Source organism: Podarcis liolepis (assembly GCF_965112155.1).
Source record: "Podarcis liolepis genome assembly, chromosome: 6".
NCBI lineage: Eukaryota > Metazoa > Chordata > Lepidosauria > Squamata > Lacertidae > Podarcis > Podarcis liolepis.
In genome coordinates this window covers 95,462,850-95,479,267 of record NC_139559.1, presented here as the reverse complement: position 1 = coordinate 95,479,267, position 16,418 = coordinate 95,462,850, and the positions used below count along the sequence as shown (strand labels likewise).

At 46.3% G+C, this 16,418-nt stretch overlaps 2 protein-coding genes and 1 long non-coding RNA gene across 5 annotated transcripts in view; 2 read left to right on the top strand and 1 right to left on the bottom strand.

Moving 5' to 3' along the window:
• RALGPS2 (Ral GEF with PH domain and SH3 binding motif 2) overlaps window positions 1-1,973 on the bottom strand; it is a 106,485-nt gene extending 104,512 nt beyond the window's left edge. For both annotated transcript variants that reach the window (XM_083507147.1, XM_083507148.1), the window contains exon 1: window positions 1,750-1,973. The gene's annotated coding sequence lies outside the window, so the exon portion shown is untranslated. The remainder of the gene's footprint in view (window positions 1-1,749) is intronic.
• Window positions 1,974-2,155: 182 nt separating this feature from the next.
• The window catches only part of LOC310708620 (uncharacterized protein), a 33,122-nt gene continuing 18,859 nt past the window's right edge, over window positions 2,156-16,418 (top strand). For both annotated transcript variants that reach the window (XM_083507251.1, XM_083507250.1), the window contains exon 1: window positions 2,156-2,358. In XM_083507251.1, the coding sequence (XP_083363377.1) occupies window positions 2,241-2,358 (118 nt within the window). In that variant the 5' untranslated portion in view covers window positions 2,156-2,240. The remainder of the gene's footprint in view (window positions 2,359-16,418) is intronic.
• Window positions 5,547-16,042, top strand: LOC310708673. Its single transcript, XR_014527146.1, has 3 exons — window positions 5,547-6,123; window positions 14,602-15,544; window positions 15,762-16,042. It is a non-coding gene; the product is annotated as an uncharacterized lncRNA (long non-coding RNA).

Below are 16,418 nucleotides of genomic sequence, written 5' to 3'. Positions count from 1 at the left end.
ACCTGGTGCTTTGTGTCCTACACTTCAAAAGCAAGGTGTCAAGGCACCAAATCAAGGTCATAGGAAGCTCCTGTGGGAAATTCGTTTAGAATTCCCTATTGCAAAACATAACTCCAAAACTTATTAAACAATCAGAAGCTAGTTCAATATATATATAATTGTTCTCTCTCTTCTATTTACCTGAGACTACAGCTACAGCTGTCTCTTATGTATTAGCAACTTGTGGTCCCTTCAACAGATCCAACCCTCAGTAATACAATGAAGACCCCACAGTTGCCAAAATAGAAGCAGAAGGAGCACTTGAAGGCAAGTGCACCGAATGTACTACAAGTGCACTCTGACAAGACAGCAACTGAGCAGGGATTGACCATTCGCCACTTCTTATTCAAAATTATCCTCTAGTAAAAATAGCTACCGCACAGCAAATAGCTTAGAGAAATTGGAATGGCTTCTAAATTCCACTAGTTACTCTGCCTTTGAAAGGCATGGCAATACTCTCTTGGTCAATTTTTCCATGGAGGGTTGGATGGAGGCTGCACTCCTATCACGACATATTCAAACCCCTCACCTCCTACATAGTTAACACGGACGATAGAGCTGTGACTCACCTCAAGCTCAGGAATAGGAATGACAATGTCTCATGGTAAGGAGAGGGGAGAACTAGCAAGCCTGCTAGTCCATGCAGAATAGAGAAAGCTCCAGGCATGCACATGTATGCTTTAATTAAACACAAATTAAGGGAAGGCAAGTTCTAACCCTGCTCCAAAACAGAGCAGAGCAACAGAATACGGATAAGAGATTCCTCTGGCATCTTAAAGGCGAATCAATTCATTCTGGCCTAAGATTTCATAGGCCAGAGTCCAGTTTAACAGATGAATGACAAGGCACCTAAGCGGGTGGGTGAGTGAGTAGGTAGAATGCACAAGTGTGTTTATTTTATACATGCATCCTCAGTACATAGAAAAGAAGACTGTTGGTTGCATTAGATTTTTGGCCAAACTCAGCAAGGCCAACAACCCGCCCAATGTGACGGTACATAGAGTAGAAAAGCACACAGAACTGAACCAAGAATTTGTCGGTATAACCCTAAATTGGAGTTTAACGAGTCCCAAGCCCTAGGCTTTGCTGTGACCATTTTAGCTTGATCAGGCTTCACTTGATAGGCGTGCAAGGTAAGCGACTCAACACTCGCTCTGGACTTGTATCTGTGCAGCTGATGGGAGAGAGAGCTCGAATAAACTTGGCAATGTGGGCAATGTGGTCAAGTCAGATACGAAAGACAAGATGCCAAGCAAGGCGTGGAAAGTTCCTCAAAGACCCCAACCACCCTCCTCTTCTTCGCCGCCCCCCGCCCCCCGAGGCGTTGCAGGAAGAGCATGCGCTCGGTGGGCAAATAATGGGTGGGTGGGTGACAGAGAGGCGTTCAATGGAGCCGGAGGGGGGGGCGCGACACAGGAAAGGGAGTTGAATGGAGCCCAATGGAGGAGTTCAATGGAGGCGCGGCGAGGAAGGAAGACTTCCCGGGCTCGGCGGGAAGGAGACCCCCGCCCGGCGTGGAGGCGAAAGGGGGACGGAGAGGAGGAGGAGGAGGAGGGCGGGCGCCGCCGGAGCCGTGGGCGTCGGCAGCAGCCGCCCGGCCATCCCTGCGGGCCTCGGCGAGGCGCCCCCGGGGCCGGCTGAGGGAAGGCGCTGCTCGCCCACACGCCGCCGGTGCCCCAGCCGCCGCCGCCTCCGCCGCCCTCGACTCACCTGCTGACGAGACGCGAGGGCAGAGCGAACGCGGGACGCGGCGAGGAAGCCGAGCTGCCCGGCCCGAGCTTAGCCGCCGCCGCCGCCGCCTCCCTCCCTTCCTCGCCCGCCTCAGCCCGCTCGCTTCAGCCGCTCTCATTCAGCACCGGCGGCCGCTTATCCTCTGAGGGGAGGGAGGGGGGAGGAGGAGGAGGAGGAGGCGTCTCCCGGCGCACGCACGCACGCACGCGCACGCTCCCCCGCGCAAGGTAGGGAGGGCAAGAGAGGGACGCATGCGCGCGCGCGCCTTTCCCTCCTGGAATTCCGCTGGATGGGAAAGCGGGAGAAGAGAAGGAAGCGCGCAGGCGCGATCTTGTCCGGCCCGTTTTTTGTTCGGCCCCTTTAAGAGGCCGTGAGCGCGAGCGGCCCGGCGGCGTTAGGGGAAAAGCGGGCTCCGATTGGTCGCTGCCGCGAGAGAGCTCCCTCCCACCGCAGAGGAGTTAACTGTCACAATGGCGGCGGCCAACGGCCTCGGAGAGAGAGAGAGAGAGAGAAGCAGCGGAGGCCGGACGCCGCCTTCGGATGCCGCGCCGCTTCTCCCGGAGGAGGAGGAGGACTGGAGAAAGGAAGGTGAGATGGGGGCGGAGATGGGGGTGCCCTCAATGTGTCCGGGTTTATAAACTCCCTTTGTCTAAAAGACAAGTACAGTGGTACCTCAGGTTAAGTACTTAATTCATTCCGGAGGTCCGTTCTTAACCTGAAACTGTTCTTAACCTGAAGCACCACTTTAGCTAATGGGGCCTCCTGCTGCCTCACGATTTCTGTTCTCATCCTGAAGCAAAGTTCTTAACCCGAGGTACTATTTCTGGGTTAGCGGAGTCTGTAACCTGAAGCGTCTGTAACCTGAGGTACTACTGTACTCCTGACAAGACAGAAGTACTGTTTTTGGGGGACAAGGAGCAGGTTGGTGTGGGGGACTCCCTGGTCCTGAATGGGGTAACTGTGCCCCTGAAGGACCAGGTGCGCAGCCTGGGAGTCATTTTCGACTCACAGCTCTCCATGGAGGCACAGGTTAATTCTGTGTCCAGGGCAGCTATTTATCAGCTCCATCTGGTACGCAGGCTGAGACCCTACCTGCCCGCGGACTGTCTCGCCAGAGTGGTGCATGCTCTGGTTATCTCCCGCTTGGACTACTGCAATGCGCTCTACGTGGGGCTACCTTTGAAGGTGACCCAGAAACTATAACTAATCCAAAATGTGGCAGCTAGACTGGTGACTGGGAGCGGCCGCCGAGACCACATAACACCGGTCCTGAAAAACCTACATTGGCTCCCAGTATGTTTCTGAGCACAATTCAAAGTGCTGGTGCTACCTTTAAAGCCCTAAACGGCCTCGGTCCTGTATATCTGAAGGAGCGTCTCCACCTCCATCGTTCTGCCAGGACACTGAGGTCCAGCTCCAAGGGCCTTCTGGCAGTTCCCTCCCTGCGAAAAGCCAAGTTACAAGGAACCTAGCAGAGGGCCTTTTCGGTGGTGGTGCCCTCCCTGTGGAACGCCCTCCCACCAGATGTCAAAGAGAACAACTACCAGACTTTTAGAAGACATCTGAAGGCAGCCCTGTTTAGGGAAACTTTTAATGTTTAATAGGTTATTGTATTTTACTGTTTTGTAAGAAGCCACCCAGAGCGGCTGGGGAAACCCAGCCAGATGGGCGGGGTATAAATAATAATAATAATAATAATAATAATAATAATAATAATAATAATAATAATAATAAATAATTATAGTATAAAATCCGTTTATTTTAATTTTTGTGTGTGTTCCAGACCTTGTCAAGGTCTTTCTTAACTAAGCTGCGAGCTCGCCCTTCGCCTTGTTTCTTACATCTTTCTTTGAAACTGAGCTTCCCTTTTCTCCCTGCAGATGTTGGGCTCGCATTTAAGGAGAGAAACGAGGAGGAGGAGGAGGCTGAGTTCCGTCTTGTGGGAAGGATGCTAAGCAAGCCTTGGTCCGGATGGATGGACCTGTCTTCCCTTTACTGGGTGTGGGTGGGGTGCTGATGGGGTACCTTGGCTCTGCCAGTGCTCTGAAGAATGTGCACTAAAGCACAGGCCATTTCCTCTTTGTTCCGGACACTGATGACTGGCTCCAGAACAGAGCATAACATTGTGTAGTTGTTGGTCACAAATTCAGCAAATTCTTTGTACTGCTCCATGGGGAGGATGGTAATTGTCTGATAACGGCATTTTATCCGTATGGATGGACCTGTCTTCCCTTTATTGGGCGTGGGAGTGCTGATGGGATACCACTTCTCCACAAATTGCCGACCAGTCACGGCAGCTATGGGGATGTTGACCAGACCCACATAGTTGTTCTTGTCCTTTTTCTTCTTCTTTTCGACATCTTTATAGATGTGGATGGTGATGCTATGGGCAGGTGGAAGGCCAGAGAACTCAAAGTGCTCTCCCCAGAAGATATTATCGTTTTTCATTTTGCTGGTTGTGTGGGCAAATGAGTATCATCGCTGAGAGGGGTGACATTCGGCCGGGCCAGCCTTCCAAAGAATGTCACCCCTGGGTGCGCCACCTGCCCGCGACTCCCAAGCCTCCCCCAAGCTGTCAAAACGAAGGGGGAAGTCCGCCAGCACAGAGGCGCCGGAGTGTGGCGCAGCTTTGCCGGCAGCCTTCCTCTTTCATTTCAACAGCTCGGGGGAGGCTTGGGAGTCGCGGGCAGGTGGCGCACCCAGGGATGACATTCTTTGGAAGGCTGGCCCGGCCTTCCAGAAGGCAGCACCTGGCTTGCAGCACCCAGAGTGCAGCTCCACTTCTCCCAATGTTCCCGGAGGGCTATGGAGGAGGATGGTAGGTTAGATGGGAATGGGGTGAGCGAGGAAGTATTGGTGGCAGGGAGGGGTGCCCCGAATGTGTCCGGGTTTTTGTAACCCTAAACTGCATTTACTTCGCATTACCCTCAATATAACAAGTTGTTTTAAATTGTGCCTCATGATTCACTGCTCCCCTTGTGAAGTGCTAATAAAATTAGCAGGCTCCACTTACATCGTATTTTTTTTGTGTGTGTGTACAGTCCATAAATAGTGTTTTCCTAGAACCTTTAATAAAGTTTAAAAATAATGAGGCTGAAATACAGAACTATATACTTTTCTTGTTTTTAAGATTTAGAAATCAGAATAGTGTGTGATGAGACTGAAACACTTTCCTTGTTTTAATCAGATGTCTTAGTAGATTCTACTTATTTAAAAATGACAGGCATTTTGGACAGACTTGTTAGCAGTAATTATATCCATGACATGCTATTAGGAAAATATACTGCCCCACCAGTGTTTTGGCTTTTAAAAAAATACAGGATATTGCCATAATCAGCTTTTTAAAAATATATTGAGGTGAGGGATAATTGTAACAATTCAAAACAGGTTTATTTAGAAGTGGTCTGTGTTTACTTTCATTTGGATTTAGTCTGCCTTTTAGCCCAAGAAGGCTGAGTACCCTACACAAATTAGAATGCTAAAATTTTATCTCATGTTGCCCCTCTTTAATTTTAAAATACCTAAGGTGTTTCCCTTTCTTGAGTCTCTCCTTGTATTACCATATGTTTTGTATGTCTTGTGACATTTAAACACTTAATAAAAGCACTGCAGGGACGCGGGTGGCACTGTGGGTTAAACCACAGAGCCTAGGACTTGCCGATCAGAAGGTCGGCGGTTTGAATCCCCGCGACGGGGTGAGCTCCCATTGCTCGGTCCCTGCTCCTGCCAACCTAGCAGTTCAAAAGCACATCAAATTGCAAGTAGATAAATAGGTATCGCTCCGGCGGGAAGGTAAACGGCTTGTCCGTGCGCTGCTCTGGTTTGCCAGAAGCGGCTTAGTCGTGCTGGCCACATGACCCGGAAGCTGTATCCCGGCTCCCTCGGCCAATAAAGCGAGATGAGCACCACAACCCCAGAGTCGGTCACGACTGGACCTAATGGTCAGGGGTCCCTTTACCTTTACTAAAAGCGATGCAATATTATAACTGGATGGAAATTTTCTCAACGCCTGGTAAAAAAGACCTTGGAAACTACAAAGATTGGCCAAATAAAAACTGGCACATTCTGTATCAAAAATATGTACATAGCCATCTCAAATGTAGATGTATTTTCACTGAGGTGGGGAAATTGTAGTTAAGCATCTCACTTTGGGCACATTTTAGCCAAATTTCAGCCTGGCCTGCCTCCTGCTGAAATCAGTGTTTCATTTTGCTTGGAAGTAAATCCTGCTGATTCTACTCCCAACATATGCACACAATGTTTCCCCAGATTAGCATCTCAGCTCTGAGCTCTTTCAATTGCTCATCCAATAGTTGCCAGATTATACCAACAATCAGTGAGGCGTTCAACAGTGTCTTTTACATATTGGGTTCTTTTTGTCTCCCCCTTAACACTGCCTTGAAAACTTGTGTCTGTCTCTTTAAACAGTGCATTCTGTTCTCACACCAATGGATTCAGTTTCACTTTTCTAACTAGCACCACACAGATAGAAAGTTAAAAGTAAAATAAGATGAAGGTATTTGACAAACCAGAGCATCCTTATCCATTTGTAAACTTTCTTAATCACCAGTAATTAAGCTAAGCTTTTTGCTTTGTTTTTCAGCCTGTTAATTAATGCCTCTTATTATGGCAGCAGCCAAATTGCCTTCTGGGTAATAATTAATTGGCAGATGGCTCACCCAAGTTGTAATTGCTTCCAGTCTCAAAAACAGTTAAAATAAGGAAGGTTTTTGCTGATCTGATGCCCTGAAGGGCATTGAGAACTATTGTGTTGTGTCTGGGTACAATGGGGGTTCCTCTCTCTAAGACCCCTCTCCGCATCTGAAAACTTATTGTCTCAGGTGAATGGCTTCCATCAGGTCATGTAAGGTTATCCCTTATCTCCCTATCTTCAAAGAGGGAATGGGACACCAAGATCTTCATCTTGGCTATCATAATTTTTTCTGCTGACAGAAAAAGCGCGGACAGCCGAAAACTAGTCAGCCATCTCTGCTCCCCAAAAGTCAACTCCATACTCCTAATATATGTGTAATATTTGCACACTTTTTGTTTGAGAACTGCACTGCAAAATTTGGAGAATACAAATTTCGGAGAAAAGTTGTGTTTAGTTTCCCATATGGCTTGGGGGAATGCAAATTAGGCTTGAATTAAAAGGTGGACTGAGTCAGATTTCTCCCCCATCCTTATGAATACACATGCATGAATCAGCTATCAGCTCAGTAATGAGTTCACTGCCATCAAGTGTATGTCTAACCAACATATTTTCACATGACACCCATGAGGGCTGTTTGTGCCCAGAATATATAACAAATTGGCCTTGTGTTACTTTTGTGAATAATGCCCCACAGAAAAATAGTTGTCAAACAAACTTGCATGTTGAAAACTACCATTATTATGTTGATCCTTTAATGAAAGTTGCAGAGACAGGCATCTCTGAAGACATATGCTGTATACATAATGGACTAACAGAATGATGTATAATAGGATTTATGAACTATCTGTAAAGGCAAGATTCCAAAGACAACCGCTCTTGCCAGTTGTACATAGCAATGGATCGCCATTTTAAGTAAACAAAGTAAAGATTGTGTCTGCCACAAGAATTCTAGAGATTTATCCTCCAAGCTCTTCAATATAAATGCATCTGTCCTTTTGCTTAAATCCTTCCCATCTGTTCTCATATACGGTTCCAGTCTCAAGCAGTGATTAACCAGCTACTGTGGAAAAACACCTGTTCCTTTAATTCATGGTCATGGTTAGTTATTTAAAGTAAGCTATGACTTGCTAGAATTTTGAAAATCAGTATGAAAACCCAATTAATATGATACATCAGACAACAGAACTGCAGGTTATACAGGTTGCAGAACTGCGGTTGAGTGGTATAATTAATTAGAGACAGACAGTCTCTGGCAAGAACTTTCACCCTTAGCTCTTCAATGTGTGTGGCATAGTATTATCATTTGGGTCCATTGGTCCATGATATCAACTCCATGCCACTTTTTCAGAGCTCTTCCTTTCCACTCTCCCACTGTGTTTGTTTACTTTCCTCCCTCCCTTCCTGAAATCATTCAGTTGATTCAGCTGCAATGAAACCAAGTGCTTGTAACCTGATTTGGATTTGGGACATAGCATTTTAATTGTCGCAGCTGTCTCCTACAATCAATTGTATGGACTCCAAATAGGGAAAAAATTAGCTATTATAAGAATCCAGTTCACTTAGCTTCTATTCCCTAAAGTTAGACAACGTACTTCACACAAAAGCTGATGAAAGGTTGTGATCTAATGCTCTGATCAGAGGTGCCAACATGAATAAAATATGGGGGGGGGGCGGCAGGCAGTGTGCTTTTTTCAGGGGATAATCACGGGTATGCATTACTGGCACCTCTTTCTTGTTGTCAGAAGCACTTACTGTAACAACTTCATAAAGAGGATGGCCAACTATTTTTCTATTTAAAGAAGTACTGGGGGCAAGTAAGCCCCGCCCTTCATAATCGATCACAAGTTGTGGCACATGCACACCGTTTGAATGGCAATGTCCATCAGCTTTGTGGAGGGGCAGCCCCCTCAAATATTTCATTTGGGTGGGGCAAAGGAACCTGATAATAGTAATAGTAATAATAATAATTTATTATTTCTACTCCGCCCATCTGGCTGGGTTTCCCCAGCCACTCTGAGCGGCTTTCAACAGAACATTAAAAACATAATAAAACTTCAAACATTAAAAACTTCCCTAAACAGGGCTGCCTTCAGATGTCTTCTAAAAGTCAGATAGTTGTTTATTTCCTTGATATTTGATGGGAGAGCGTTCCACAGGGCAGGTGCCACTACCAAGAAGGCCCTCTGCCTGATTCCCTGTAACCTTACTTCTCGCAGTGAGGGAACTGCGAGAAGGCCCTCAGAGATGGACCTCAGTGTCCAGGCTGAACAATGGGGGTGGAGGTAGGTAGCCATGTTGGTCTGCCATATTTGAAGAAGCGTGCATGCACATGAAAACTCATACCAATAACAAACTTAGTTGGTCTCTAAGGTGCTACTGGAAGGAGTTTTTTTATTTTGTTTCGGTGGGGGTGGAGACGCTCCTTCAGGTATGCTGGGCCGAGGCTGTTTGGGACCTTGGCCTCTAGGAATGGCTCCTATGGCTCTGGTAGTCTCCCATCTCCTCGTCACTGTCACTCGGGTTTCTTCCTCCTCTAGTCCCGCAAAAGTGTTATGCCCACTTTCTGGGCTATGTGCAACCCTTGTGTTTGGCTGCTCAGAGTGACCTGTCAATCAGTGCCCACCCAGGTCAAGAGCCCTTAAAAACAGAATGTTGCCAACAACCCTTTATCTTTAATCCCTTGTCGTGCAACCAATGCCAGAGACTACAGGGTCAGAAGTGACCTTAAGAGGAAGTTTTGCTGCTATATTTTCTAGCATAGGGTTACACTGGCTAATATTCCGGCTCAGTTGTTTACTACTCATTAATACCACTCCACTTAAATAAACGGCTTAATTAGGCTTCTCCGGCTGGACTGATTTCTGAATGGGCTGTTCGTCCTCTCCTGTTGGTTGAACTGCGCTGGTTTAAAGTGCCCTGGAGGTCAAAAAGGGGTGATGGGTGGAAGCTGCCAGGCAGGAGACATGGAGTTTGGCTGGCTGTCCCCCTACTCCCAAGTAGAACACCGTAAAGCAGTGGGAATCCTGCACACCTTGCCCTAGGTGACAGAGGGGCAGATAGCAAGAAGAGAGAGTAGGACGCGTCATCCGCTGCTAGTGAGCTACTCTGCTGGGTTGGCACTGGAGTGGAGGGACACCATCCATAACAGCATTCAAATCAAAGACTGCCCAAAGACTTCAGTCGTTCAGCTGTGATGTTATACTAGCTCTTATGAACCAAAGGCTGGAATCCAGTGAGTGTGTGCACACCAACTGGAGAGCGATAGCAAGGTGAACACTATAAGAGCTTTTAAAAGTAGCAAATGTGATATATTCAAGGGCATGAGCATGGTTGCACAAGGAAAGAAAAAATCCACAGGGGGGAAAACATTTTGCTGCATTATAGAGAAAAACCTTTCTTACTTTCTGCATCCATTCCCCTATTTGGAATGCCAGAATCCAAAACAGTCATAAACTGCATTTAAAGCTTAATCATGAGCATGACTGGAGCTATTGTTGTTGTTATGCCGGCTTTTTAAAAATTCCATGCTATGATTCTTCATTTACTGCCCCAGTTATGCTCTGCAGCATCAAAGATTTAAGAGCTTCGAGGAAAGGCAGATTCTGCAATAAAAACACTTCTTAAGTGTACCATTAGCATTCATGCAGTCATGCTTCCACAGAGTCTTCTTAAATGGCTTAGATGCAAACAAAAGGCTTCTCTGTTTTCTTTTATAGCCCCAGCATCTTCTGGTCCATTCATTTTTAGCGCAATTGGATTCCAGCAGACATTATCCTTCAAGACGTCTTCATTCTGAATGAAGCTTGCTCTTCCAGCAACTCCCCTCCCCACCCAGCCCTATGAGGCAACGGGCCACTCATGATTTAAAGCAAGGGAGAGGCCTATGACAAGGAAGCAGGTTGGACAGATGCTCTAGAGACCAGAGCCTGTGATGAGCTGGCATCCATTAAATGATTCAGTGTGGCGAAGCGACGCAGTTGTTATCTGTCAACAGCAGCAGGCTGCAACCTGAACCCAGGAAAACATGACCCACAACAATGCAGATACAAATGCCAACATAGAATACAGTGGTACCTCAGGTTAAGTGCTTAATTCATTCTGGAGGTGTTTTCTTAACCTGAAACTGTTCTTAACCTGAAGCACCACTTTAGCTAATGGGGCCTCCTGATGCCACCGCGACGCCGGAGCACGATTTCTGTTCTCATCCTGAAGCACTAGTTCTGGGTTAGCGGAGTGTGTAACCTGAAGCGTATGTAACCTGAAGTGTATGTAACCCGAGGTACCACTGTACAGTGAAACAGTCCCAGCAGGGATATTAGGAAAACTTCCGTCTCTTCCCTTTATCTTCTTCTTGGTAGAGGGGGAAAAATGAAAATCTCATCAACCAAAGAGGCAGGGGCAAGAAATTGTCGGATCATGGGCCTGCCGACTCTTTCAGAGCTGATGAGGCAAGGTGAGGTGGCTGCCTCAGGCATGTGATGGGGGGGGCATTAAGGACAGCAGATTGAAGGCAGCCTGATATGGCCCTTACTCACTTCTGCATAAGTCTCATGGAAACGAACAGGGATTGCACAAGGTTTCCTATCCACTATGCAGTTCCGTTCCAGGAGTAAAAGGAGATTTGTTCAGGCTGTCACATACAGCTGCTGTTGATGAACTGCATATGAAGCAATAGTGCTTGCTGCCTTTTAAAGAGCAGAGACCCATCTGAGCCCTGTGAGACTGCCGTGCTGAGATTGGAGCTCAATCTGTGCCTGCTCCTGCAGGAAGAGCGTCAAATCATCTGCCGTCATATGATGCCACGTGATGGACCCTGCATTCATTGCATTGATATTTATTACGGCCATTGGCCCGTCACACGACAGTTTCCCACCAACATATATATACTTAAACCTCCAAATTTAAAACAGCTAAAAACTTACAAAAACAGACAAGAACCAAAGCAAAATAAGCAAAAGACCAACAACATACATTACAATAAATTTACAACATAAACATCGCCCTCTGCTCATAAATTAATAAAAGACATCAGTGGTGATATCACCTAGTTACATCCTAAAACATATACCATGGTTTAAAAGGGTTATCCGAGCCGCACAGGAGTCCGTTTTTCTTCTTTAGGGATAGGACGCTGATCAAGAATCTGGCAACCGTGAGTGATCTTAGGGGGTCTTCATCATTATGGACCCTGCACATCTGTCAACAAAGGCCCTCCCACCAGGTCCACTTCCTCACCCTAGACCTAGGCAGCGTGAACCATCCTGGGATATAGTTTAATGAATGGTGGTACAGAAATGCGTTAAAATAAATGCATTCCTGTGGGGCCCTATTGGCCTTCAACACGGAGAATTGGGCTTCAGGAGAGAAGATCGGCAATGGTGGGGAATCTGTTTGGCATTAATGGCCTTATCATTTAATAACTCCTGTAAGCTTTAAAAGAATCTAGGACTTTCTGACCAGAAAGCAGTGTAAAAACCGATAGTGTAACACATAGAGGTATTGCCCTAATATGGATTTTGGAATTTTTTCTTATGGGCCAACAAAACTGCCTTTAATATTTGGTCAATATATAAAACAACATTTTAAAAATCTAACAGCATCTGATATACAGTATGCAGTGGGAAAGTCGCCCCAAATTTTGAATATTTATGGATATTTTGTTTGTCTCTAATAAAATATATACTTCTTGGGGTTTTTTCTCAGTAAGCTCTAAGGTATGTTGAAAAACATTCACAGTGAAATTCACATTTAATTAATTTATTGCAGTGTTCAAGTCTAAATTACACTGATAAGAGGGAGTTGCAAGATGTCTCATCTATATTCTTACCCTTCAAAAGTAGCAGTAATGGAAATTGGTTCTTACTGACAAAACAATTACCGTATTTTTCGCCCCATAGGACGCACCGCCCCATAGGATGCACCTAATTTTTGGGGGGGGAATAAAGAATTTTTTTCCCCTCCCCAGGCACGGGGCAGGCACGGGGGGAGCCCGAGCTTCCCCCGACCCCAGCCCCCAAAACAGCCTGCTATCTGTAAGCCTAGGGAGCCGCGCCGGTCTCCCCAGGCTTGCGGAGAGGTGCACAAAGCCCGGGGGCGCTCTTCAGCGCGCACCAGGCTTCGGAATGCAGGCAGCTCTGCACTACCCTCCGGAGCCCCACGTGGCTTCGCGCCAGGATCCAGAGGGTGGCGCAGAGCTGCAGGAAGCCCTGGAGCGCAGGCAGCTCCGCACCACCCTCTGGAGCCCCGTGCGGTTTCACGCCGGGATCGGGAAGGTGGCGCAGAGCTGCAGGAAGCCCTGGAGCGCAGGCAGCTCCGCACCACCCTCTGGAGCCCCGCGTGGTTTCGCGCCGGGATCGGGAAGGTGGCGCAGAGCTGCAGGAAGCTCTGGAGCCCAGGCAGCTCCGCGCCACCCTCCGGAGCCCCGCGCGGCTTTGCGCCGGGATCCGGAGGGTGGCGCAGAGCTGCAGGAAGCCCGGGAAAGCCTGCATTCGCCCCATAGGACGCACATACATTTCCCCTTCATTTTTGGAGGGGAAAAAGTGCGTCCTATAGGGCAAAAAATACGGTAGCTTGGAACACGATGAAGTTAAAATTCCACTAGTTAATTTATTGTGGTTTCAAGAACAAGCACAAACAAAGTGTTCTTTGGGGATAAAAATCAGTAGAACACTTGATGTTTGGCACAGACTAAAAACCAGATTATCCCAGGTGTGCCACCACTTTCTCGCAGTTCCTTTTTGCAATAAATCATTTCCCTAACCTGATATTTTAGGTTTCCTTATGGCAGGTGTGGGAGAAAAGTCCCATTACATGTGCACACATAAGTCCTACTTACTGCTACGTGTACACAGAAGGTAAGAGCCTTAATAAGGTGCAATCCCTTAGCAAAAGTTGGCCCAATACACTATTAAATGTTCTCATTAAAACAAAAAACTACTGCAATTTGTTCAAATCTACAAGTACATACATTCCCCCCCTTTTCTGTTGTGACTGCTTTGTTCCCATTCCATCCACATATAATTTCCCCCAGTTTGCAAATAATCCTCTGTTCTGCACTTTACGGAAGAAGTAGTTATTTCATATAGCACCTCTCAACAAAGAATAAAAGAATGAGGATGCAGGATTTGCAAGTTCTTAAAGAACTGCCTCATTGATCGAATGAAAATCCCACCAGTACAGCATTCTGTTTGCAACACCAGCCAGAGAGATGCCTTGAGGAAGCTCATAAAAAGGCAAGAATGTCTCTTGCCTATTGTCTCTCTCCAGCATCTGGTTATAGAGATACAGTATACTGCCTCTGTGTAAAGAGGTTCCATTTCGCTGTTATGGCTAATAATAATTGATAAGCATGATTATCAGTTCATGAATAGTTTTGCTCCATTAATTTATCCAATATTTTAAAACAGCCATCTGAGCCAAGAACTGGAGGGCTGAATCTTCCAGCGACAAATTAGATTTGGCCCCAAAAGTATCACTGTGGAAGTGTGACCGCTTCAGTGACAAAGTGCTGTTGCAGCCACAGAGGGCAAATCTAATTTAAAGTTGTTGTTTAAAAGGAAAACAACTTGATTTGCAAGTTCACAGGTTTGCAAGTTCTGCCCATTCTTGAATATAGATTCCTACATCAACCGGAGAATTTGGGCAGCTGTACTTGAGGCTTAAAGACTGGCAAGCCACTTGCTAAAAGTAATACTAGAAACTAAGAGTTACATGCTGGCAGAGGCCTGAAGGGCCGTATTCAATGTCGACATCTGTTTTCCCTCCCCTGCCACAAGGGAGAACAATAATAATCTCACTTAAGGACTAAGTAGAAAGCTAAGACCATGCGGCAGCTTCTCGGTCTGAGGGTCTGAAGTCAACAACAGAAGCCCTGTCCACCTCTGCGTCTGGTCCTTTGACCTCTCACAGAAGCTAGACTTCTGTCTCAACACACCTGGGAGATTAATAAACTGAAGAGTAGGCATGCAGGAGAAATCCATTCAGCTGGCATTTGAAGCCTTATCTATCAAATCTGCACTTCCCCAAACAATACACCGACTGGCCAGCTAAAGCAGGTGAGGGTAGCCTATGGGTCTCAAACCCTCAGTGAGTTAGGGAATTCCCCTGCGTGTAAAAACAGGCTCCGGCAAACTGAATTCACACTAAACTCCTGATGAATTTTCGCTGCAGAAATGCAGAGAACTGAAATACAGTGGTACCTCGGGTTACATACGCTTCAGGTTACATACGCTTCAGGTTACAGACTCCGCTAACCCAGAAATAGTGCTTCAGGTTAACTTTGCTTCAGGATGAGAACAGAAATTGTGCTCTGGCGGCGCGGCAGCAGCAGGAGGCCCCATTAGCTAAAGTGGTGCTTCAGGTTAAGAATAGTTTCAGGTTAAGTACGGACCTCTGGAATGAATTAAGTCCTTAACCTGAGGTACCACTGTAGTAATAATAATAATAATAATAATAATAATAATAATAATAATAATTTTTTATTTATACATCGCCCTTCCCAGTTCAAAAACTGGGCTCAGGGTGGCTAACAACAAATTTAAAACACTTAATTGTAAAAGCAGCATAAAATACAGTATAAAAACATGAATAACAATAAAATTCAAAGTTCAGAAATCAATTTAGGGGAAATCCATCTAATAAGCATTAGATAATCCCCAGAGCTAGCTGGCTGAATTAGTCCTACTTGGGCCAGCGTGGAGGCCAGGGGAGAATTAGCTGTGGGGTCTCAGAGCAGGTGATCTTCATAAAAGGGGAGAGGGAGGGAAGAGAAGGGAAATAAAAGGCCAGGCGGAATAGCTCTGTCTTACAGGCCCGACGAAAGGAGGTTAAATCCTGAAGGGCCCTAGTCTCATGGGACAGAGCATTCCACCAGGTCGGAGCCGTCACTGAAAAGGCCCTGGCCCTGGTGGAGGATAGTCTGACTTTCTCAGGGCCCGGGACCTCTAAATTGTGGTTATTCATGGACCTTAAGGTCCTCTGCGGGGCATACCAGGAGAGACGGTCCCATAAATGAGGATTGGAAAATGACAAGAGGAGTGAACCACGAGGGACAGGTCCTTCCATCCTTACTGAAGAGAAATATATAGCTGAGCTCCTCTTTGGTTAGCACCTTTTGGCAAGGTAATGCAGGAATTATCCACCTATTCCTAGTTGTGTCTTGTGCAAAAGTGCGAGTAATATGTCTGCTAAAGACATGTGAAATTAGTAGAGCTGTGTGTGTCCCAAGAGGCAGTGTGTAAATCCTGATGTTAATTACTTGTCCCAGACTAGCTGGGGCCACAAATGCACCAAACTAAGGCTTGAATGTGTTTTTCAAATAATAAACTTAATCTTCTAGCGGTTCCTGTGGATACAGACACAATCCATCAACACTGCAGCATCTTATAAACACAAGAAAGCTCTTATTACATGCTATCATGTTGCTGCTTGTCTGATGCTCACTGCCATGGAAGGCTTAGGACACATCAGAGCTGTCATTGTCTCTCAAACAAAACAGAAGAGTTACAGGAAATTCTTGATTCCACCCATGCACACCTAGGTCTAGTGCCATCTAGGAACTTTGTCTCTGTCATGACACAAGCCACACAACACACTTCCTGCCTGGAGAGCTCTTGCTCACTTTCTGTTATGTACTGAGTTGAATAGGATCCAAACTGCAGCAGTCTGATTGGTCCTAGAACAATAGGATTCAGAATGCAGCAGTCTGATTGGTCCTAGAACAATGCAGCAGTATGATTGGTTGGCAGGAACCACCCAATCCTGCTCCAGATAGAAGTGAATCCACAACTTGATTGGCTTACAGTAGAATTCCGGAATTAGCCAATCATGTGCAGCCCATTGTGTAAATAATGTATATAAAGCAGATACTGTGAGGGGACTTTCATTCATTCCTCCTCAACACTATGAGCTGAATAAAGAGCATGAAATCACTTTGCGACTCTGAGTATATTTCACTTTCTAAATGACATTTTGGTTGGTCTTTATAAAGATTTTG